Raw genomic sequence first — 23,554 nt, forward strand, 5'->3', positions numbered from 1 at the left:
TTGTTTTATTTCTATACTGAACTTCAATATTCACAATTTTTAACAGGAATTTAGTACTCTTTATTGTGTTTTGTTATCAGTCTATCACCACATGATGTCGCAGGAGACCATAGACCTAAATGTATTCATGTAGTTAAAACTCCTCCCTGCACGGGAAGAAAATGAAATACTCATCGGCCATTGCACACCCGCGGAAGGTGCTGTGACGATGAGAGCAGGACCTCCTTATATCATTTATCGCTTCGGGTGTACATTTCTCAAATGAGGATTAATGTTCACTTGTGTTCACTTCTTTTTGTGGATCAACAATGTATATTCTACCAAAGGAGGAACACGTCTGGATTCGCATTGTTGTGTTTCTTTGTCTTTGGCACTGGGCTGCTTCGCAGTTAGCCTACTCGATTTCCGAGGAGGTGAACAAAGGCACAGTGGTGGGGAATCTCGCAAAGGATTTAAACATCAATGTACAGGAACTAGAAAACAGGGATCTGCGTGTGGTTTCCAGTTACAGTAAGACATATCTTAACGTTAACTTACGGAGTGGGAATCTCTTAGTTGAGGAGCGGATAGACCGAGAGGAGCTTTGTCCACTGACTATAAAATGCTCCTTAAAATTACAAGCTGTTCTAAGCAATCCAATGACTGCACATCGCGTAGAGGTTAATATATTAGATGTAAACGACAATTCACCTGCATTTCTTGAAAGCAGGTATTACTTAAATATTTCTGAATCATCGTTGACGGGAGAGCGATATTTTCTCCCTGTGGCCGTGGACGGAGACATAGGAAGCAACTCAGTGAAGACCTACAAGCTCAGTCAAAATGAGCATTTCTCACTTGATGTGCAGAGCGGCGGAGAGCACGGTGTGTCTGCTGAGCTGGTGCTGCAAAAAGCTTTGGACCGAGAAAAACAGTCAGTAATCAATCTAATACTGACCGCTGTAGATGGAGGAAAACCTCCAAGAACGGGATCATTGCAGATACATGTGAATGTAATCGATGTAAATGATAATATTCCCGCGTTTAGCAAACTGCTTTATAAAGTGCGTGTCAAAGAAAATGCCACTCCCGGAACACTTGTTATCAAGTTAAATGCCACAGATTTAGATGAAGGCATGAACAGTAAAATCTTATATTCCTTCATCAAACGAGGGAATATTGATCCATCAAATATTTTTGATCTCAATTCAGAAACAGGAGAAATCACAGTGAAGGGTGGATTGGATTATGAGGAGACGCCTGCTTATGAAGTCAGAGTACAAGCAACGGACCAGGGTCCCGTTCCTCGTAGTGCACAAGCTAAATTACTGATAGAGATAATTGATATAAATGATAATCCCCCACAAATATCAGTGACGTCACTAATGACACCGGTAAAAGAAGACGCTGAACTGGGGACTATTGTTGCTTTGATTACAGTAAGTGATAAAGATGGAGGGGAGAATGGTGTAACCAGCTGTAAGGTAGTTGGATCTGTTCCGTTTAAACTCAAGTCCAACTACAAAAATGATTACTCTTTAGTTGTAGATGGACCGCTGGACAGAGAAACCACTTCTGTTTATAATGTCACCATTACAGCCACAGATGAAGGAGCTCCACCTCTGTCCAGTAACAAAGTCATTACTGTTCATGTTTCTGATGTTAATGATAACGCACCCAAATTTATGGAGACTGTTATTAATGTGTATGTCAAAGAAAACAGTCCAACAGGCTCAGTAATTTATACAGTAAATGCCTTCGATGCTGATCTAGATGTTAATGCAAAGGTGACTTACACACTGTTAGATAGCTCTCTTAAAAGCATTCCAGTTTCATCTATTTTAAATATAAACTCAGAGACTGGAGATATAATCAGCCTGCAGTCTTTTAATTATGAGGAGTTAAAAACTTTCCACTTTAAAGTTCAGGCCACAGACTCTGGTGTTCCTCCGCTCAGCAGCAATGTGACTGTAAACGTTTTAATCCTGGATGAAAATGATAATAATCCAACAATGCTTGCTCCATATTCAGAGCACGACGCCGTTAACAGTGAGAACATCCCCTATTCTGCTGAAGCGGGATACTTTGTGGCAAAGATCAGGGCTGTAGACGCAGACTCTGGATACAATGCGCTGCTTTCTTATCACCTGTCTGAGCCCAATGGAAACAACCTGTTCAGGATCGGAACCAGCACCGGGGAGATCAGGACTAAAAGGAGAATGAGTGACAATGACCTCAAAACTCACCCCTTGGTGGTCTTGGTCTCTGATAACGGAGAACCCTCCCTGTCAGCTACTGTGTCTATTGATGTGGTGGTGGTTGAAAGCACGGCTGAAATCCAGACTCAGTTCAGACATGTGCCTGTAAAGGAGGACAGCTTCTCGGATTTGAACCTGTACCTGCTGATCGCCATTGTGTCGGTGTCCGTCATCTTTCTGCTCAGCCTCATCACTTTAATAGCAGTCAGATGCCACAGGACAGACGGCACTTTCAGCAGGTACAGCGCCCCCATGATCACCACCCACCCTGACGGGAGCTGGTCTTACTCTAAAGCTACTCAGCAGTATGACGTGTGTTTCAGCTCAGACACACTCAAGAGTGACGTAGTGGTTTTCCCTGCCCCGTTCCCGCCTGTAGATGGAGAACTGATCAGTATTAACGGAGGAGACACTTTTACCAGGACTCAGACTTTACCTAACAAAGAGAAGGTAGGACATTTGTACTTGTTTTGTAAAACGTCATAGTGCGATCATAAAATTATAGCTTCTGCAATTTCTTGTGTAGTTGGTGTAGACATACATACACATTCTGCAGCTTTAGTTGAGCATCAGTTAGGCAATAGTACACCAAGTCTTATTCCCAGTCCTTCAGACTTCCAAACAGCTTGAATAACCTTTGTGGCATTATGCTGACGATGAGTAGGTCACCTTAAGCTGTAGCATCGCTTTTAAGCTTTTTCAGCATTAAAGACAGCGTCTTATTTTTTTTTAGTTTTGGGTTGTTTCGGGGGGGGGGGGGGGGGGTATTTTCAGTTTATTTTTATCTTCAACAATTTTTATTTTCGTTTTGAACTTTAATAACAAAACAGAAAACAAACAAATAAACAAAAAATAAAAATCATCATATTCTTTCTTCACACACCAAACCCCACAGCAACCACTCTCTCATTACTCCTCTGCCCCTCAAGTTACAGAAAGTCAGTTAGTGAAGGGGGACCAAATACAATTATATTGGTACAATTTATCTAATAAATCATAAGTCACTTTTTCGTAAGATGCCAACTTAACCATCGTCATTAGCCACTCCTCATAGTGAGGGGGTTTCTTTTTCCGCCCATGTCTTAACAAGACCCGTTTTGCCGTATTAAGAGCCAAGATAATCCTTTTTTTTTGTATTGCAGGAAAAGTCTCAATCGGAAAGTTCTGTAGTTATACCAAGTATGGACAATTTCGGTGAGATACCAAATCTTTTCAAAACACTGAAAATGACCTCCATTGTGTTTTCCCACCAGTCCTGAAGTGTCAAACAGCTCCAAAGGATATGTAAAATCGAAGCATTTTGACCGTCACATCTCCAGCAATCGTCTGTGGGGGCCAAGTTCCATTTATACAATTGTTGCAGTGTTCAATGCCACTTATGCATTATCTTAAGTTGGATAAATCTACTGCCTATTTCTTTAAACATAGTATTAACGTTATGGAGACATGAGTCCCATTCAACTGAAGATATATCCAATGCCAAGTCCTGGGCCCAATAGCCCTTAACTTTAAGAAGAGGTTCAGCTAACCGACCCTGCAATAAATGATAAAACTTAGAAGTGATACCTTTACCCAAGGATGATCTCGAGAGCAGTACTTCCACAGGACTGCCCACAAGACAACACAAGGGGGTTCCCAGCCACTTCGATAGTGAGCTGTGTATTTGAACATATCTCCACAACTGATTAAGCTGCAAATTATCTCCACAACTTGATCAAAGATTAAAAAACATTTGGTCCCACAGTCAACCAAAATCTGATAGATGCCTGCCTTACTCCACTGTAGCCAGTCAACTGGTGTCCCTCCAATTAAAATTATTTTATTCCCCCATAAAGTTGCAACAACCCGGCTTTTGTAATTTACACCACAATATCTTTGCATTTGCAATTATAGGATGGGTAAGTTTGTGGCTGGTGTCAAACAGCTCCTTTGAAAGAGAAATACCGCCATTAACTTCCGTCTCTATTTGGGACCAAATGGGTTTGACTGCTGCAGTAGGTAACAAGCTCTAAGTTGTTTCACATTCATCACCCAATAATACCATTTGAAGTTAGGCAGTGAAAATCCTCCTCTCTTTGCACATGCTTGCATTTTCTTAATTCTTTTGTTCTTTTTTTAATGTGACATGGTGCATGTAAATTTACCAGGCTTTAAATGCCTATATGTTTTCTATCACTTCTGTATTTACATAAACGGTTCATTTATTACTGAGTGATAGAGGTTCGTGGCACTATGCTAATATGCTACTTTTGACTGCTGAATAACGTTTCAGTGACATTTTGTGATCTACGCTGATTGCCATGGTGACTGAGCCTTAAACGTTGACTTTTTGTAGCAGTTGTCATTTTGTTGTAATGTTCAGTGACTGTGCTTGAATGTGGTGAAAACTCGCTGTCCGTGGTATTAGACGGTACGTTGCCTGTTTAGGACGTATGGATGTTGTGTTTTCATACACTAAAAAACAAAACATTTTCCTTTCATTCTTTTAAAAAAATCATATTAATACAGAATAACTATTTCTGGAATTCGAATCAAAGTAATCATTTACGTTGAATTTTCATAATGTTACAGATGTTCCTTTAGTCACGGAAATAGCGAGTTTTTTATCAACCAGATTTCTCGCTTACAATCGAAATAATATATGTTTTATTTCTATACTGAACTTCAATATTCACAATTTTAAACAGGAATTTAGTACTCTTTATTGTGTTTTGTTATCAGTCTATCACCACATGATGTCGCAGGAGACCATAGACCTAAATGTATTTGTGTAGTTAAAACTCCTCCCTGCACGGGAAAAAATGAAATACTCATCGGCCATTGCACACCCGCGGAAGGTGCTGTGACGATGAGAGCAGGAGCTCCTTATGTCATTTATCGCTTCGGGTGTATCTCGAATGAGGATTAATGTCCACTTGTGTTCACTTCTTTTTGTGGATCAACAATGTATATTCTACCAAAGGAGGAACACGTCTGGATTCGCATTGTTGTGTTTCTTTGTCTTTGGCACTGGGCTGCTTCGCAGTTAGCCTACTCGATTTCCGAGGAGGTGAACAAAGGCACAGTGGTGGGGAATCTCGCAAAGGATTTAAACATCAATGTACAGGAACTAGAAAACAGGGATCTACGCTTGGTTTCCAGTTACAGTAAGACATATCTTAACGTTAACTTACGGAGTGGGAATCTCTTAGTTGAGGAGCGGATAGACCGAGAGGAGCTTTGTCCACTGACTATAAAATGCTCCTTAAAATTACAAGCTTTTCTAAGCAATCCAATGACTGCACATCGCGTAGAGGTTAATATATTAGATGTAAACGACAATTCACCTGCATTTCTTGAAAGCAGGTATTACTTAAATATTTCTGAATCATCGTTAACGGGAGAGCGATATTTTCTCCCTGTGGCCGTGGATGCAGACATAGGAAGCAACTCAGTGAAGACCTACAAGCTCAGTCAAAATGAGCATTTCTCACTTGATGTGCAGAGCGGCGGAGAGCACGGTGTGTCTGCTGAGCTGGTGCTGCAAAAAGCTTTGGACCGAGAAAAACAGTCAGTAATCAATCTAATACTGACCGCTGTAGATGGAGGAAAACCTCCAAGAACGGGATCATTGCAGATACATGTGAATGTAATCGATGTAAATGATAATATTCCCGCGTTTAGCAAACTGCTTTATAAAGTGCGTGTCAAAGAAAATGTCACTCCCGGAACACTTGTTATCAAGTTAAATGCCACAGATTTAGATGAAGGCATGAACAGTAAAATCTTATATTCCTTCATCAAACGAGGGAATATTGATCCATCAAATATTTTTGATCTCAATTCAGAAACAGGAGAAATCACAGTGAAGGGTGGATTGGATTATGAGGAGACGCCTGCTTATGAAGTCAGAGTACAAGCAACGGACCAGGGTCCCGTTCCTCGTAGTGCACAAGCTAAATTACTGATAGAGATAATTGATATGAATGATAATCCCCCACAAATATCAGTGACGTCACTAATGACACCGGTAAAAGAAGACGCTGAACTGGGGACTATTGTTGCTTTTATTACAGTAAGTGATAAAGATGGAGGGAAGAATGGTGTAACCAGCTGTAAGGTAGTTGGATCTGTTCCGTTTAATCTCAAGTCCAACTACAAAAATGATTATTCTTTAGTTGTAGATGGACCGCTGGACAGAGAAACCACTTCTGTTTATAATGTCACCATTACAGCCACAGACGAAGGAGCTCCACCTCTGTCCAGTAACAAAGTCATTACTGTTCATGTTTCTGATGTTAATGATAATCCACCCCGATTTACGGAGCCTGTTATTAATGTGTATGTCAAAGAAAACAGTCCAACGGGCTCAGTAATTTATACAGTAAATGCCTTCGATGCTGATCTAGATGTTAATGCAAAGGTGACTTACACGCTGTTAGATAGTTCTCTTAAAAACATTCCAGTTTCATCTATTTTAAATATAAACTCCGAGACAGGAGATATAATCAGCCTGCAGTCTTTTAATTATGAGGAGTTAAAAACGTTCCACTTTAAAGTTCAGGCCACAGACTCTGGTGTTCCTCCGCTCAGCAGCAACGTCACTGTCAACGTTTTAATCTTGGATGAAAATGATAATAATCCAACAATTCTTGCTCCATATTCTGAGCACGATGCCGTTAATAGTGAGAACATCCCCTATTCTGCTGAAGCGGGATACTTTGTGGCAAAGATCAGGGCTGTAGACGCAGACTCTGGATACAATGCGCTGCTTTCTTATCACCTGTCTGAGCCCAAAGGAAACAACCTGTTCAGGATCGGAACCAGCACCGGGGAGATCAGGACTAAGAGGAGAATGAGTGACAATGACATCAAAACTCACCCCTTGGTGGTCTTGGTCTCTGATAACGGAGAACCCTCCCTGTCAGCTACTGTGTCTATTGATGTGGTGGTGGTTGAAAGCACGGCTGAAATCCAGACTCAGTTCAGACATGTGCCTGTAAAGGAGGACAGCTTCTCGGATTTGAACCTGTACCTGCTGATTGCCATTGTGTCGGTGTCCGTCATCTTGATGCTCAGCCTCATCACTTTAATAGCAGTCAGATGCCATAGGACAGACGGCACTTTCAGCAGGTACAGCGCCCCCATGATCACCACCCACCCTGACGGGAGCTGGTCTTACTCTAAAGCTACTCAGCAGTATGACGTGTGTTTCAGCTCAGACACGCTCAAGAGTGACGTAGTGGTTTTCCCCGCCCCGTTTCCACCTGTAGATGGAGAACTGATCAGTATTAACGAAGGAGACACTTTTACAAGAACTCAGACATTACCCAACAAAGAGAAGGTGAGTTGATTTTAGTCTTTTAGTCCATACTACAGATTTTCACACAAACAAATGGACACATTCCTTGTCTAATTTCCTTTTTTTGTTAACGAAAACTGACATCAATCAACCAGAGCTCCGTCTTGGGTTTTTAAGCAGTGTAACAGTTAAACTTGCTTGATGTTAAGATTTTTCTTTTGTTTTATTCTATGTACAATAATCTCGCCCTGTTTTATTTAGTGAAATTGGAGGAATTAATGGTAATTCTTCACATTTCTTCTATATCTTAACAGAGTTATTCATTATGTGTTGTCAGCCTGTTTAAAGGGTCTCTTTGGTCAGTAAAACTGCATCTGATAATAAAACATACTGGTTGTGCTCCTCTATTTTTAAACCATAGTCATATCTAATTTGTAACGCATGGGGTCGGTATTGACCACATGTTTAAGAAAGCTGGGATTTTTCAGTCTCCTCCTTTACGTATGAAGCGTCAGCAGGGTGGCAGTGCTTTGTGCGAAGGACAGGAATGGCGATAAAAAGCAGAAAACCAGAGAGGATAAATTTTTACACGTTGGCTGGTTCTTTGGTGTTTTGTAGATGAAAATAATTTGAATTGCGTCTCCGTCTTTGAAAACAGCGATGGGAAGTATAAGGAATAATGAAATTCTGTGTTTGCCGATCGTCCTGCTTTTATCTGGCTGGTCTGTGGCTCAGATATCGTACTCTGTTTCTGAAGAGGTGGACAAAGGGACTGTGATTGGAAACCTCGCAAAGGATTTAAACGTCAATGTTCGAGACCTGCAAACGAGGAATCTAAATGTTGTGTCTGGATACAGTAAGAGATATTTCGAGGCTAATTTTAAAACAGGGGATCTTTATGTTAATGAGAGAATAGACCGCGAGGAGCTCTGTCCAAACGTGATAAAATGCACACTAAACTTGGAGGTTATACTGAGCAATCCTATGGTGCTCCGACGCATCGAAGTCACGATTGCTGATTTAAATGACAACGCGCCGGCCTTCGTAGAGAAATCATTTTCACTGAACATTTCTGAATCTTCACCCGCGGGCGAGCATTTCTTGCTTCCGCTGGCTCTTGATGCAGACACAGGCAGTAATTCGGTAAAGACTTACAGGCTGAGTGCAAATGAATACTTCTCTCTAGATATACAAGGAGGCGGAGAACACACTGCATCCGCTGAACTAGTGCAGCAGAAGGCTTTGGATCGAGAGAAACAAGCCGTCGTTAAACTAACACTGACCGCTGTAGATGGAGGCAAACCTCCTAACACCGGAAGCGTACAAATTATAGTCCATGTTCTGGATGCAAATGACAACACACCAATGTTTAGCAAAACACTTTATAAAGCACGTGTAAATGAAAATGCTCCAGCCGGATCATTAGTAATTCAACTCAATGCCACAGACTTAGACGAAGGGGACAACGGGAGAGTAATTTACACTTTTGTCAAACGTGCAAACTTCGATCCAGCTGATTTGTTTTTTATAAATGCCGAAACTGGTGAAATCACAGTTAAGGGTCATTTGGATTATGAAGCACAGTCAGCATATGATATTCATGTGCAAGCAACAGACAGAGGTCCGTCACCTCGAAGAGCAAATGGGAAGCTATTGGTTGAGATAGTTGATGTAAATGACAATGCCCCAGAAATTGTGGTGACGTCACTCATGAACCCTGTCAGAGAAGATACTGCAATAGGAAGCGTTGTCGCTTTGGTGACAGTGACTGATAAAGATGGAGGGAAAAACGGTCAGACTCGCGGTAAACTTGCTGGTTCCACACCTTTTAAGTTGATTTCAAATTACAAAAACTATTACTCTTTAGTTGTAGACAGAACTCTTGATAGAGAGCAGCGGCCTGTTTACAACGTCACAATTATAGCTAACGATGAAGGTACCCCGTCTTTATCGGCCTCCAGTGTTGTTAATGTTGATATTTCTGATGTCAATGATAATGCGCCTGGTTTCGCTGAACCTGCAATTAATATTTATGTAAAAGAAAATAGACCAGTTGGTGCTCGGCTCTATACTATCAATGCAGTCGATCCCGACATAAATGAAAACGCTAAAGTAACGTATTCGCTAGAAGGCGATTCAAACAGTATCCCAGTAAATTTATTTGTAAGCATCAATTCAGAAACAGGAGATTTAATCAGCCTGCAGTCTTTTAACTATGAGGAGTTAAAAACTTTCCACTTTAAAGTTCAGGCCACAGACTCTGGTGTTCCTCCACTCAGCAGCAACGTGACTGTCAACGTTTTTATCCTGGATGAAAATGATAATAATCCAACAATTCTTGCTCCTTACTCTGAGCATGGCTCCGTTAACAGTGAGAGCATCCCCTATTCTGCTGAAGCGGGATACTTTGTGGCAAAGATCAGGGCTGTAGACGCAGACTCTGGATACAATGCGCTGCTTTCTTATCACCTCTCTGAGCCCAAAGGAAACAACCTGTTCAGGATCGGAACCAGCAGCGGGGAGATCAGGACTAAGAGGAGAATGAGTGACAATGACCTTAAAACTCACCCCTTGGTGGTCTTGGTCTCTGATAACGGAGAACCCTCCCTGTCAGCTACTGTGTCTATTGATGTGGTGGTGGTTGAAAGCACGGCTGAAATCCAGACTCCGTTCAGACATGTGCCTGTAAAGGAGGACAGCTTCTCGGATTTGAACCTGTACCTGCTGATCGCCATTGTGTCGGTGTCCGTCATCTTTCTGCTCAGCCTCATCACTTTAATAGCAGTCAGATGCCACAGGACAGACGGCACTTTCAGCAGATACAGCGCCCCCATGATCACCACCCACCCTGACGGGAGCTGGTCTTACTCTAAAGCTACTCAGCAGTATGACGTGTGTTTCAGCTCAGACACACTCAAGAGTGACGTGGTGGTTTTCCCCGCTCCGTTTCCACCTGTAGATGGAGAACTGATCAGTATTAACGGAGGAGACACTTTTACCAGAACTCAAACTTTACCTACCAAAGAGAAGGTGAGTTCACCATAACCTTAGACTGGGTTTGGTCTTTGATTTAATCGTAATACGGCAAATTTATTTGTATAGCACTTTTTAGCACACAGCTTATGAAACGGTTACTGAATGGCACTTAAAGCCAGGATTGAGTCGAGCTCCTAAATGACTTAGTACTGAGTACGCTGTCTATGGTGCTGAACTGACCATCGACCATCATTTCTTTGCCAACCGTTTGTTATTGTTTGTTATAAAAAGTTGAACAATATGTTGTGAATTTTACATTCATATTTTCTACTGCTTTGTCTACTTTTACAAAATATACAGTTTCAAAGATCCAATTACGACACATGTACTAATATTTCTTATGCTTGGTAAATATCATACATATCTGGACCAAACAAACAGTTGGTGTCGCTCGAGGCCATAAATTTATTTATGGGTCAGGGTTTTGTTTTTTTTGTTGGGTTTTTTTTCCCCCAGACTCCTCCTCTCCCTGCGAGTCTGCCGTAGTCCACTAGTGCTTTGTCAAAAACAGAAAAATTGCCACAAGACGGAAACGGCTTTCTCTGTTAGTCACCTCTGAAGTGGATATGTTCCGAAATTATTATTTCGTTCATTGTGTGGCAGCGACGAGGCGTTGAGGACAAAGACTCACAATGTGGATAAAAATCATAGCTTTGCTCTGTTTGTGTGACGCGTCTGCAGCGCAGCTCTCGTTCTCCGTTGCCGAGGAGGTTGACAAAGGAACGGTGGTTGGAAATATCGCAAAGGATTTACACATTAACGTTAACGAGCTGGAAAAACGGGACTTACGAATTGTATCTGGGAACTCAAATAAACATTTTGACGTGGATTTAAAAACTGGTGCTCTGTATGTTTGCAATAGGATTGATCGTGAAGAGCTCTGTCCAAATACTGCGAAATGTTCCCTGAGCGTAGAAGCAATTCTGAACAACCCGATGCATCTGCATCGCATAGAGGTGCAGGTTACTGATATTAACGATAATGCTCCATCCTTTATTGAAAATGAAAAAATTTTAAATATTTCAGAGTCTTCTTCCACTGGGGAGCGATATCTGCTCCCAGTGGCAAACGATGCAGACACGGGCAGCAACTCGGTAAAAAGCTACAAGCTTGGTCCAAATGAATATTTCTCATTGGACGTGCAGAGCGGCGGACAGCACAGTGAGTCTGCTGAATTAGTACTGCAAAAATCTTTAGACAGAGAGAAAAAATCTGTTATTCACCTTGTTTTAACAGCTCTGGACGGAGGAAAACCTCCCCGATCTGGAACATTAAGGATAGTTGTGCATGTTATGGATATAAATGATAATTCTCCAGTATTTAGTCAGCCTCTGTATAAGGCCCAGGTAACTGAAAATACCCAGTTTCAGACCTCTATAGTCACTGTAAGTGCCACAGATTTAGATGAGGGAATAAACAGTGAAATACTGTATTCGTTTATTAAAAGGGGAAATTTCAAACCAGAAGCTTTATTCTCAATAAACCCAGGCACGGGGGAAATAACTGTAGTAGGAGAAGTAGACTATGAAGAGAATACAGCATATGATATTCGTATACAGGCAAGAGATAAAGGTACGCCATCACGAAGTACGCATGGTAAATTGTTAGTGGAAGTAATTGATGTGAATGACAATACGCCTGAAATCACTGTAACTTCTCTTATGAGCCCAGTTAAAGAAGATGCAGAGATAGGTACAGTTGTGGCTTTGGTGACTGTAACAGACAAAGATGGGGGCAGTAATGGACTCACCAGTGCTAAACTTCTTGGGGTGGTGCCTTTTAAACTCAAGGTAAATTACAAAAATTATTATTCATTAACAGTTGATGGGCCTCTAGACAGAGAGAGTATTTCTCAATATAATGTAACCATGATAGCCACTGATGAAGGCACTCCACCTCTTTCTAGTACTAGTGTTATTCCTGTTCACATTTCTGATGTGAATGACAATGCCCCTTTATTCTCAGAACCTGTTGTTAATGTATATGTAAAAGAGAATAGTGCAGTGGGAGCTATTATATCAACAATTACTGCCGTCGACCCTGATTTAGTGGAAAATGCTAAAGTGACATATTCCCTGCTCAGTGACTTTTCAAAAAGTATTCCAATAACCTCTGTTGTAAATATAAACTCAGAGACTGGAGATATTATCAGCCTGCAGTCTTTTAACTACGAGGAGTTAAAAAGTTTCAACTTTAAAGTTCAGGCCACAGACTCTGGTGTTCCTCCACTCAGCAGCAACGTAACTGTCAACGTTTTAATCCTGGATGAAAATGACAACAGTCCCATGATTCTCGCGCCATATTCTGAGCACGGCTCCGTTAACAGTGAGAGCATCCCCTATTCTGCTGAAGCGGCATACTTTGTGGCAAAAATCAGGGCTGTAGACGCGGACTCTGGATACAATGCGCTGCTTTCTTATCACCTGTCTGAGCCCAAAGGAAACAACCTGTTCAGGATCGGAACCAGCACCGGGGAGATCAGGACTAAGAGGAGAATGAGTGACAATGACCTCAAAACTCACCCCTTGGTGGTCTTGGTCTCTGATAACGGAGAACCCTCCCTGTCAGCTACTGTGTCTATTGATGTGGTGGTGGTTGAAAGCACGGCTGAAATCCAGACTCAGTTCAGACATGTGACTGTAAAGGAGGATAGCTTCTCGGATTTGAACCTGTATCTGCTGATCGCCATTGTGTCAGTGTCCGTCATCTTTCTGCTCAGCCTCATCACTTTAATAGCAGTCAGATGCCACAGGACAGACGGCACTTTCAGCAGGTACAGCGCCCCCATGATCACCACCCACCCTGACGGGAGCTGGTCTTACTCTAAAGCTACTCAGCAGTATGACGTGTGTTTCAGCTCAGACACACTCAAGAGTGACGTGGTGGTCTTCCCCGCCCCTTTTCCACCTGTAGATGCAGAACTGATCAGTATTAACGGAGGAGACACTTTTACAAGAACTCAAACATTACCTAACAAAGAGAAGGTAAGAATGTTGACACATTCAGTGCAGAAAGGTGAATGATTTTTTCCCTCCCAAATTGTCCTGCATCAGCTTTTTAAAAAATCTTGCAACACATATTAACTTCAGGTAGGTAGGTAGGTAGGTAGGTAGGTAGGTAGGTAGGTAGGTAGGTAGGTAGGTAGGTAGGTAGGTAGATAGATAGATAGATAGATAGATAGATAGATAGATAGATAGATAGATAGATAGATAGATAGATAGATAGATAGATAGATAGATAGATAGATAGAACCGCTTGTCTTTTTAGCAGGTGGTAAATCAAAATGTTATTCCATTAAAACCCTTAATGCGTTCAGCATCTCTTTTTATGCTGTTTTTTATTGTTTATAATTACCACAAGATGTCGCCAACAGCTCATGGCGATTAAACAGGGGGGAGGGGGGGGGGGGGTCTGTTCGACGCTCCTCCCTTTACAGCGGGTTTGTAATTCTTTCTTTGTCACAGCAGTAGCAGAAAATCCTCCCTGTATTTAAGGGCAATAGACTGGACGTACTCTTATCGCGCAATGTTACCGTCTGTGTGATTTTTTGTCTAATTAACTTGGTTAGTAGGATATGACGAGAATGCTACAAGGGACTATTTTCCGGAACTGGATTTATTATTTGTCCCCTGTATTTTACATATGGAGTGAAGCGGCGGCACAGATTGTGTATACTATTACGGAGGAGTCGAGCCCGGGTACCAGTGTGGGAAATTTGGCAAAGGATTTACATCTAGATGTTAATGAACTGGAAGCCAGAGGTTTTCAAATTTCAGGACCTAATACGAGGTATTTCCAAGTAAACGTTAAGACGGGAGTACTGTTGGTGAAAGACAGAATAGACCGAGAGGAGCTATGTTCTCGAAATGTGAAGTGCTCACTGGAAGTAGAAGCCATTGTGAGCTCCCCGCTGAATCTATATCGATTCGAGGTTAAAATTTTGGATGTAAACGACAATGCGCCCTCGTTTCGGATACCGGAGGTTGTTTTGAACGTCTCCGAGTTAGCGTTTCCTGGTGAGAAATTCGCTCTCCCAAAGGCATTTGATGCAGATGTCGGAAGTTATTCAGTGAAGAGCTACAAGCTGAGCCAAAATGAGCATTTCACATTGGATGTGCAGAATGTTGGAGAGCCCACTATGTCTGCTGAAATGGCACTGCATAAAACCTTAGACCGCGAGAAACAGGCTGTTATTAAATTAACACTGACGGCTACAGACGGAGGAAAACCTCCTAAATCAGGCACGTTATACATCACCGTTAATGTGCAAGACGTCAATGACAATATTCCAGAATTTGACAAACCCCTGTACAAAGCCACAGTGGTCGAGAACACGCCGCGCGGTGCAAGCGTAATTTCCGTGCATGCTCGAGATTTAGATGAGGGTCTTAATGGAGAAATACAATATTCTTTTATTAACCAAGACAATGATAACGATGTCGACAAATTTGCCATTAATCCCATAACAGGGGAGATCACAGTAAATGGGGAGCTGGACCACGAAAAACACAGTGCAGTTGAAATTCGAGTCCAAGTGAAAGACAAAGGGCAAAACCCAAGAGCATCTCATTGTAAAGTTCTCATTGAAATCACAGATGTTAATGATAATCCACCAGAAATTACAGTTACATCTTTAGCCAACATGGTGAGGGAGGATGCACCCCTAGACACAATGGTTGGGCTTTTAACGGTGAAGGACTATGACGCAGACAAAAATGGCATCGTTCAGGTTAGAGTACTTGATTCTGTGCCCTTTAAAATTAAGAACACATATAAGAATCATTACTCTTTAGTCGTAGACGGAACTCTAGACAGAGAACGGGCTTCTCAGTATAATTTAACAATAATGGCGACAGATGAAGGGCTACCGCCTCTTTCCAGCACGAGCGTGATTACGGTTCACGTTTCTGACGTTAATGATAACGCACCGCGTTTTGCAGATCCTGTGATAAACATTTTCGTAAAAGAAAACGGTCCAGTCGGCGCTGTTATTTATAGCATGAGTGCAGATGATCCTGATGTTGACGAAAATGCAAAAGTAACATTTCAAGTCATACATAATAACAAACCCAATGTTATAGGGTCAGTTATTAACGTGAACTCTGAGACTGGAGATATAATCAGCCTGCAGTCGTTTAACTACGAGGAGTTAAAAACTTTCAACTTTAAAGTTCAGGCCACAGACTCTGGTGTTCCCCCACTCAGCAGCAACGTGACTGTAAACGTTTTAATCTTGGATGAAAATGACAATAATCCAACAATCCTCGCGCCATATTCTGAGCATGGCTCCGTTAACAGTGAGAACATCCCCTATTCTGCTGAAGCGGGATACTTTGTGGCAAAAATCAGGGCTGTAGACGCAGACTCTGGATACAATGCGCTGCTTTCTTATCACCTGTCTGAGCCCAAAGGAAACAACTTGTTCAGGATCGGAACCAGCACCGGGGAGATCAGGACTAGGAGGAGAATGAGTGACAATGACCTCAAAACTCACCCCTTGGTGGTCTTGGTCTCTGATAACGGAGAACCCTCCCTGTCAGCTACTGTGTCTATTGATGTGGTGGTGGTTGAAAGCACGGCTGAAATCCAGACTCAGTTCAGACATGTGCCTGTAAAGGAGGACAGCTTCTCGGATTTGAACCTGTATCTGCTGATCGCCATTGTGTCGGTGTCCGTCATCTTTCTGCTCAGCCTCATCACTTTAATAGCAGTCAGATGCCACAGGACAGACGGCACTTTCAGCAGGTACAGCGCCCCCATGATCACCACCCACCCTGACGGGAGCTGGTCTTACTCTAAAGCTACTCAGCAGTATGACGTGTGTTTCAGCTCAGACACACTCAAGAGTGACGTAGTGGTTTTCCCCGCCCCGTTTCCACCTGTAGATGGAGAACTGATCAGTATTAACGGAGGAGACACTTTTACAAGAACTCAAACTTTACCTAACAAAGAGAAGGTAAGATATAAAATCGAGTATTAAAATCGCTTACTGCTCTATCTGAAGGCGTTTGGTATGAGACATTATTATGAGCACTGTCCTTGGTGCTGAAATCATGGGCGCCCGTTAGAACTCTTTTGCAATATTTACTGCATCACCCTACGCTGGGGTACATAGCCATTTAAAACATTAGAAATTAAAAAAAATTATTATATTGGTTAATACAAAGACCATAAATAGACTAATAGAGTAAATTAAGCAATTAGACTACATTGCATTGCAGAAGGAATTCGTTTAAAAGCTCACGAGAGCCGAAGAAGTCTAACGTGGATACAGGAAGTTTTACTGTTGGTGTTGTGTGGAATCTCAGCACAACAATAACATTCAGTGTACTCACTCCATTCTTAATGCAGTGCTCCGACTCGGTACGAAGGGAGCGTTCACTGACCATATACATTTTAATACTGGTTTTGCCACAGTTTTTAGGGGTTTCACGAGAAATTACGGGATCAGGATCTAGCAGGACCTTGTCCATAACAAAACACGTGAACAATGATATCATAGTCTCCGCTACCGACGTGGGCTTTTACTAAATCGGTTGCTAGCACCCATGTTACGAAAAACTAGCCAGAAGAACAATAGTAACAATATTCACAATCTATGGAGCTTGAAATGTCATTTCTAACGTTGTTTGCTCATTCACAACAGGTAGACAGATAGCCACAGCAGCTGCAAAAGGGATCAAAAATCTATTTAAACATAAGACAACTGATATGCCGTAAACAGCTTTGATTTGAAAAAAAAATGCTTATTTGAGACTTCGCTGCTACCAAAGAGAGCAAAGAGAGTTTTAACACACTTACTGTTTTCTTGGAGTAGAAAGTGATTTTGCAGAGGTGGTTGTGATGAGTTACTGTCCTGACAAGTCTGAAGCAATCATCTGATAATCCATCATAGTTCGTGGTCATTCGGTTACTAATGGAAGCAAAGAGGAAACAAAACCTTATCGGAGGAATTGAATGAAGCAGAAACGCGACTGCTTTTTTCTGTCATGCAGAGAAACTATTCTCCGTGAGCGCGAATACAGTTCGTATGTGACATTTTTAAAAACTTCTTCGCTTGGCAACACCAGGTTAGCAGAGCAGAGCTGACCGGCACTGAGCTCAGTGCTGCCGCTGGTGGCTCCAAACTGTATTGCAGCCATTCTCTAAGCTAATACTATTTAGAAATTCAGTTTAGCTCAGTAACTCCTGCTTCTGTGTGTATATTTACTTTTATTCCACTCAGTTTAGTTCCATTTGAAGATGTACCCTGTCCTGCTTTATGGCTTTTCTATAATTAAGATTTGGCTATAGACTCAAATCAAAAGCATTTTGATTTCATGATTTTGCATTACCCAAACAGATCGAAAAGGGTGATGCTTTTATGGAAATGTCGCTATTTTCTTATGATGATATAGATTATTATTAGCCTCATATTATTTCTTTACATCTTTACATAATGCTTAAAGAAGTTTTGAACTTAATATCTGCTTCCAGAGTGTAGTTTCAATGTTTTGGGGTTTTTTTCCAATGAGGTGTCTTATTTTGTTTTTTGTTTTTTTGTTGTTGCTGTTTTTGCTAGGCAGTTAACAGGTAAAGTCTGTCACTCCTAGCACTATTCATCATCAATAAAACTATTTTTTAAATGTATGAAGTCAGGCCATGATATTACTATTCAGATAGTATTTTTGGCTTTGATGTTGCTACAAAATGAGATGCCAGAATAAGAAGACTTTAGCTGAGAATAAAGAGACAGTAGTTAGATCTAACAGCTACAGGAAAGGGACTCTGTATAGTTCTATTTGCACCGACATCAAAGTTTAAGCACTAAGTGTTACAGCTGCCTCTGCTGATGCTAACATGCCCAAAAATAGCCATGCCAGGTAGAAGCAGAAATGTCAATGGCAAGTTATAAGGATGTAAGTTCTCATAAACACAACTGAATCACATCAGTAATGTATGCCTGCACCAGCAGCACTGAACTGATAGGTCTAATCAAGGCATTTGTTTTCTTGCCTGCAGTTAATTCATTAAGCTCTCTTTGCATTTTGTTCACTTTTTGTCTATAAATATCCACAAACTTCCACACTTCCACACAGATGTTTACTTTTGGAATTTGCTGTTGAATCTGATGCCTTAGTGGATTTGTCAGCCTTTTCCATAGTTGACAATTAGACTGGTAGCAGCAAAAGCACGGGTGTTACTCATAACTGTAACTAATCGTCTGTTATGTTCAATAATCTATAAGAATGTTGCATTAGCATTGTCAAGAGAGGAGGTTAAACAAAAGTCAATGTAAGTAAAAATACCCACAGAGAATTCTAGACATGCATGGCCTTTAATTCTCTGTGGCTGTCTCAGACATTTCAGTCAGTCACTCTGTCAACCATTAGAGCTCTTAATTTTCCACTGTTTGTATTCAAACTGTCGCTGCAATATACCCAAATCAATTGTTTATTAAATATTTTGAAAAATTAATATGGCTACTTTTTAATGGATTAGTATGCAATGTGTTATTGCCCTCATACTGCTGTCATGCCTCCTTGCTTTAATATTATAGCTGTCAAGCTCTGCACTTGCACTCGATGAACTGTTAAACACAGTTATGCTTTTATAGGCCACTGTGATAGTTTGTTTAATAATAGATAGTCGTTTAACTGTGTATATACACAATAGTATATATACTCATGTAGCAAGATCCTCTTTCCCCTCCCCCCCTCTTCCTCTTCTCTGAACAATCAGAGAATTACTGTCCATCTTTGCAGACATGTGGAGCACTGCAAATACGATCTAATATATTTTCATAAACATCCATAATGTTTGCACAGAGCCCTAATCAGCTCGTGTCAAGCAGCAAAGAAGCGCCTCGTATTCTTTGATCCCATTAGATTTTTTACATCTATTCGTGACATTTGTATGCATTTGATATCGCTGTTGCTTTAAACTGGTGGAATATGTTCAGATAATGCAGGTTACGTTTGGTAGTACACTGTGTAACGCCGGATCCGTGATCCTTTGAGTCACTGAGACGGTATGACCTCATTTCAGGGAGTGGTTCAGCCCAAACAAGCGTGGCCTGATCTGTCAAAACTCCGTTCGTTGGCTGGCTCACCGTGAAGACGACTGATCCAGGGTTTTCCCTCCCTCTTTTTCAAATCTGTTAGACACAATTTGAATACTGTGAGCGACTAGTATGGGCTGTGCAACTTATAAGTGGGTCAGCGTGTGATTTAAATATGACAGTGCTATGTGACTTAACCTGGGATTTGTGATTGCGTTGCTCTGTGTGCGACACAGTCTCTGCTATATGCACAAACTCTCTGCACAACGTGGATCCTGAAAAAATGGTAAACGGTAAACGGCCTGTATTTGTATAGCACTTCACCTGGTCCTAAGGACCCCAAAGCGCTTTACACTATACACAGTCATCCACCCATTCACACACACATTCACACAATGTCTGAAGCTGTCTCTCTGCGGTAAAGGAATCCACTAGCTTGTGTGCTCTGTATGCTGCAGCTCTCTGTGAATGTGTATGAGAGAGGAAGAGATGGGGGGAGGGGCAGGTAATTTTCCGCTACTCGTTGCAGTGGCAGTAGCGGCAGGGAGCTTCAGTACCGATCGAGGTATCAGCTCCGCTAGGCTCAACCCCCCCTCCCAACTCGGCTCTGCGGCTGGGCGGGGCCGACAACACCTAGTGTCAATCACAGCTAAATCGGTTGGTTGGGGCATAGGCTGAGGATGAGGAGGAGAGGCTTTTATCCAGGCAACCATCAGAACATTTATCTGTACTCCCTGGTGCTCCAAAATCTATTAAATTATTGATTTTGAAGTACATTATCGTTGTCGAAGCTAAGCATTTATGGCTTGAAACATGACAACAACTCATGCCTGATGAGTTCAGCAGTTGGATAGAAGGCATTACAAAGAAATGCCCTCACCTCAGTTATAACACAGGGTGACTGACCAGCACAGATTCATTCATTGTTCTTTATTGTTCTCTCTTTGTCTGTATGTCACACAGACATACATCTTATGTAGCACTTCCTGTTTGTCTCCTTTGCAAGGGTGTGTCCTTTGTGACAGAGTGAGGTTAGTGCTGCCATCTGTGGTTACCATGACGACTGTTTGAGCCATAATGAAATGATGAACTAGTCTGTTTCCAGCGAGCTGCCAGTATACACCCGCCCCCACCCAGGCATCCTTCCCAGCATGTGTTACGTAGATGCAAGCACAAAGCAAACATGGTGGATATGTTGAGAGAAACAGAGACAGAGGAAAGGGAAGGATGCAGTCCAAAGATGCAGTGCTTCTGCAGCACAAATGCCTAGTCAGAAAAATTAGGGAGCAAAGCGAGTGAGGGAAAAGTGTGTGAGATTAGAGAATCTGTTCCAAAATAGGACAGGATTTTGAAGGAAGTCACATGCAGCAGCACAGACAAGAGCCTTGAGTGTGAGATGGTGAAAAGAAACGGGAGTTTGTGAGGATGTGATGGACAAAAAAAAGCACATATAATAAATGCCCTGCAGCTAACTGAGAACATCACAAGCTTACAATTGGTCACAGATAAAAGGAAGAACTTATCACCACCCCTCCCCTACTCACCCTCTTCCGCTAACCCATCTTCCCCACATGCTCCCTCTTAGTGGCATTTGGATGTTTTTCACTGTCGTTAGATTAGCTTTGTCATGCTCAGAACCATGGCTTCCATCCTCCCATATGGGAAGGATGGAAAGCCAGGGCATCCTGAGAGGGAAGTATCCAAAGCCTGCCTGCATTTTCTGATAGCTTTGTTCAGTGCCACAAGGAAAATCTGTTTGATTTATGCACAGCCTGAATCAGGACAACCAAGAACCCTTGGAGGGTCCCACAGGGATGGATTGGTGTCCTCTCAAACCCTTTATTTTTTAGAAAAAGGTACACAAGGGATCATACCCAGAGAATGCCTTTTACACGCACTTACTGTGTCCACCTGAGCAAGAGGATTGGCTTATCATGGGACCTTTGTTTTGAAGATTTTATAATGGGAAAGTTCTTGAGCACAGGGGAGAGAAAGCATGAGAATTCAACTCTGTCACAGTGTGATAAGCCCATATATTCAGCAGTAGCACTCATCAGCCTTTGCTTTTTGTATTTTTGCATTTTATAAAAAACACACAGCATAAGCATGTGTGTGTTTGTGCGTGTATGTGTGTGCGCGCGCGTGCGCGCGTGCGCACGTGTGCGCGTGTGTGCGCGTATGTGTATTTTGAAATCTTTTTAATTATGTATGTGTGAGATTGGCATTCTCTGCATTGCTATATCTCATTTTACCTCTGCAGGGTGCCTTGGCTTTATAGCTTGCTTTTTTCCATTGAGGTCACTATACTGAAAATGATAAAGAAAATGACTGCCACTGCAGCTTGACATCTGTGCCCTTGCTCCCTCCCTCTCTCTCAAACACATGCACACTCATATATGGGATTAGACTCTAGTGCTTTGGCTTAATGAAAAAGCCTGGGGTTGGGCGGTGGGGCGATAGTCACGTGTCCTACCCTTGTACTACCAGTGTATTCCAACAGAGGGACCAATTTCACTGTCTTTTCCACCTCTATTCCCTCCTGCCCAGATTTCCTCTTCCGCTTGGGGAAGGTTTAAATGTGTATCACCAATGACCTTGCCTTTTAACCTTCCTTTTTTTACTAAGACAGCAAATGTGAAAAATATCCTAAATATACTGTTTTATTTTTTAATTTAATCAGTTGAACAAGATATTCCTTTACTCACTTCCTCTGTGTTAAGGGTGTATAAAGGCTTCTTAAAAGAGCAGTTTGCCATATTTATTTCAGAACATTTTAAAAATTCATGACAGACATCTGCTCTATTTTTTCTTCTCACCTTCTATGTGAAGAAGCATTAAGAAAAATGAAAATCTTATAAGTGTTTGTCTCCGTCTGCAAATACTAATACAGTGTGACTGCTGTCATATTGCACAAAGAGACTTCAAAGCAAAGCTTTGCACCATATGAATTTGCCCAGAATAACATAGATTTTAATACTTTAGGATTTCTTTCTCTCACAGTGGCATTACACTGGGGAGCATTATGGTCGAATTTTTTGTTAATAAAGTCTGCAATGCGATCAGCTGTGGCCAAGCTTTTTAATTGCTTCATGCAGGAGAGCTAACAAACATACAACATCACAGTTGTATGTGAGATCTCTGTCATGAGATCTCTGTCTTTGGGTTCTCTCAGCTCCTCTTTTATACCCTCACAAAACAACTCTCTGTATCTCTTCAGTTACGACAGTTGATTATCCCACCTGGGCTGTTGCTGGATAGGGAGGACTCCCACTGTCTTCTTGGGAGTTTTCTCTTCAAAGCAAAACAGTTAGCACATAACACAGTTGAGCATAGCAAAGCAGTTATACTAGGTGATATTGACACACACATGTCCTTCACCTAAGAAATAAAAGGTTATACAAAATTCTACAGTGAAATTCTAAGCACCTGAATCTAAATGTGAGAATAAACTTGAATTTTTCCAATTACAATGTCCTGAACTTTATTAGAGAACCACTATTAGAGAACCACTAGGTAGGCCTAAGAGTTTGCATGCACCGATTTTCTAGTAAGGTCATATTGTCAATGATACTTTTCTGGCATTTAAAAAAAAAAAGAGAGAACAGACAGATCAACAGATCTTCTGACATCCCTTCAGACACAGCCATGTTATTATACAGTGGTATTTTCCTTATAAATGCCTACAGCCACAAATGCCCTTTAAGTTGGAATGACTGCCTTTGTTTGTATGTGTTCACGGAGGGAATGATGCAAGGACTTATACTTAATGATTGCCCAATTATGACCATTTTCTATGAGGGTCTCTGTTGTCAGCTCTAACTCACTAAAATGGGGTGTGCCATATAAAAAACTCTTAGGGCAAGTAATATGAATGGTTTTTAGAGTACCCGCTTACAGTAGTAATGAGGTTGAAGAGAATGTTATTAATATCATGATCATCTTGCATAATTGATGTAATGG

General features: G+C 41.6%; 1 protein-coding gene across 49 annotated transcripts in view; it reads left to right on the top strand.

Annotated features, from left to right (window-relative positions):
- LOC113037086 (protocadherin alpha-C2-like) overlaps window positions 1–23,554 on the top strand; it is a 208,368-nt gene that overhangs the window by 160,805 nt on the left and 24,009 nt on the right. Inside the window, exon 1 of one of the 49 annotated variants that reach the window (XM_080288698.1) lies at window positions 144–2,687. The exons of 40 other annotated variants lie outside the window; for them this stretch is intronic. In XM_080288698.1, the coding sequence (XP_080144824.1) occupies window positions 309–2,687 (2,379 nt within the window). In that variant the 5' untranslated portion in view covers window positions 144–308. Of the gene's footprint in view, window positions 1–143; window positions 2,688–4,758; window positions 7,561–7,643; window positions 10,549–10,674; window positions 13,539–13,993; window positions 16,511–23,554 lie in introns of those variants that run through there. 8 more of the 49 variants (XM_026193847.2, XM_080288703.1, XM_026193865.2 and 5 more) reach the window with 8 other exon arrangements.

This window comes from Astatotilapia calliptera, chromosome 2 (assembly GCF_964374335.1).
Source record: "Astatotilapia calliptera chromosome 2, fAstCal68.1, whole genome shotgun sequence".
NCBI lineage: Eukaryota > Metazoa > Chordata > Actinopteri > Cichliformes > Cichlidae > Astatotilapia > Astatotilapia calliptera.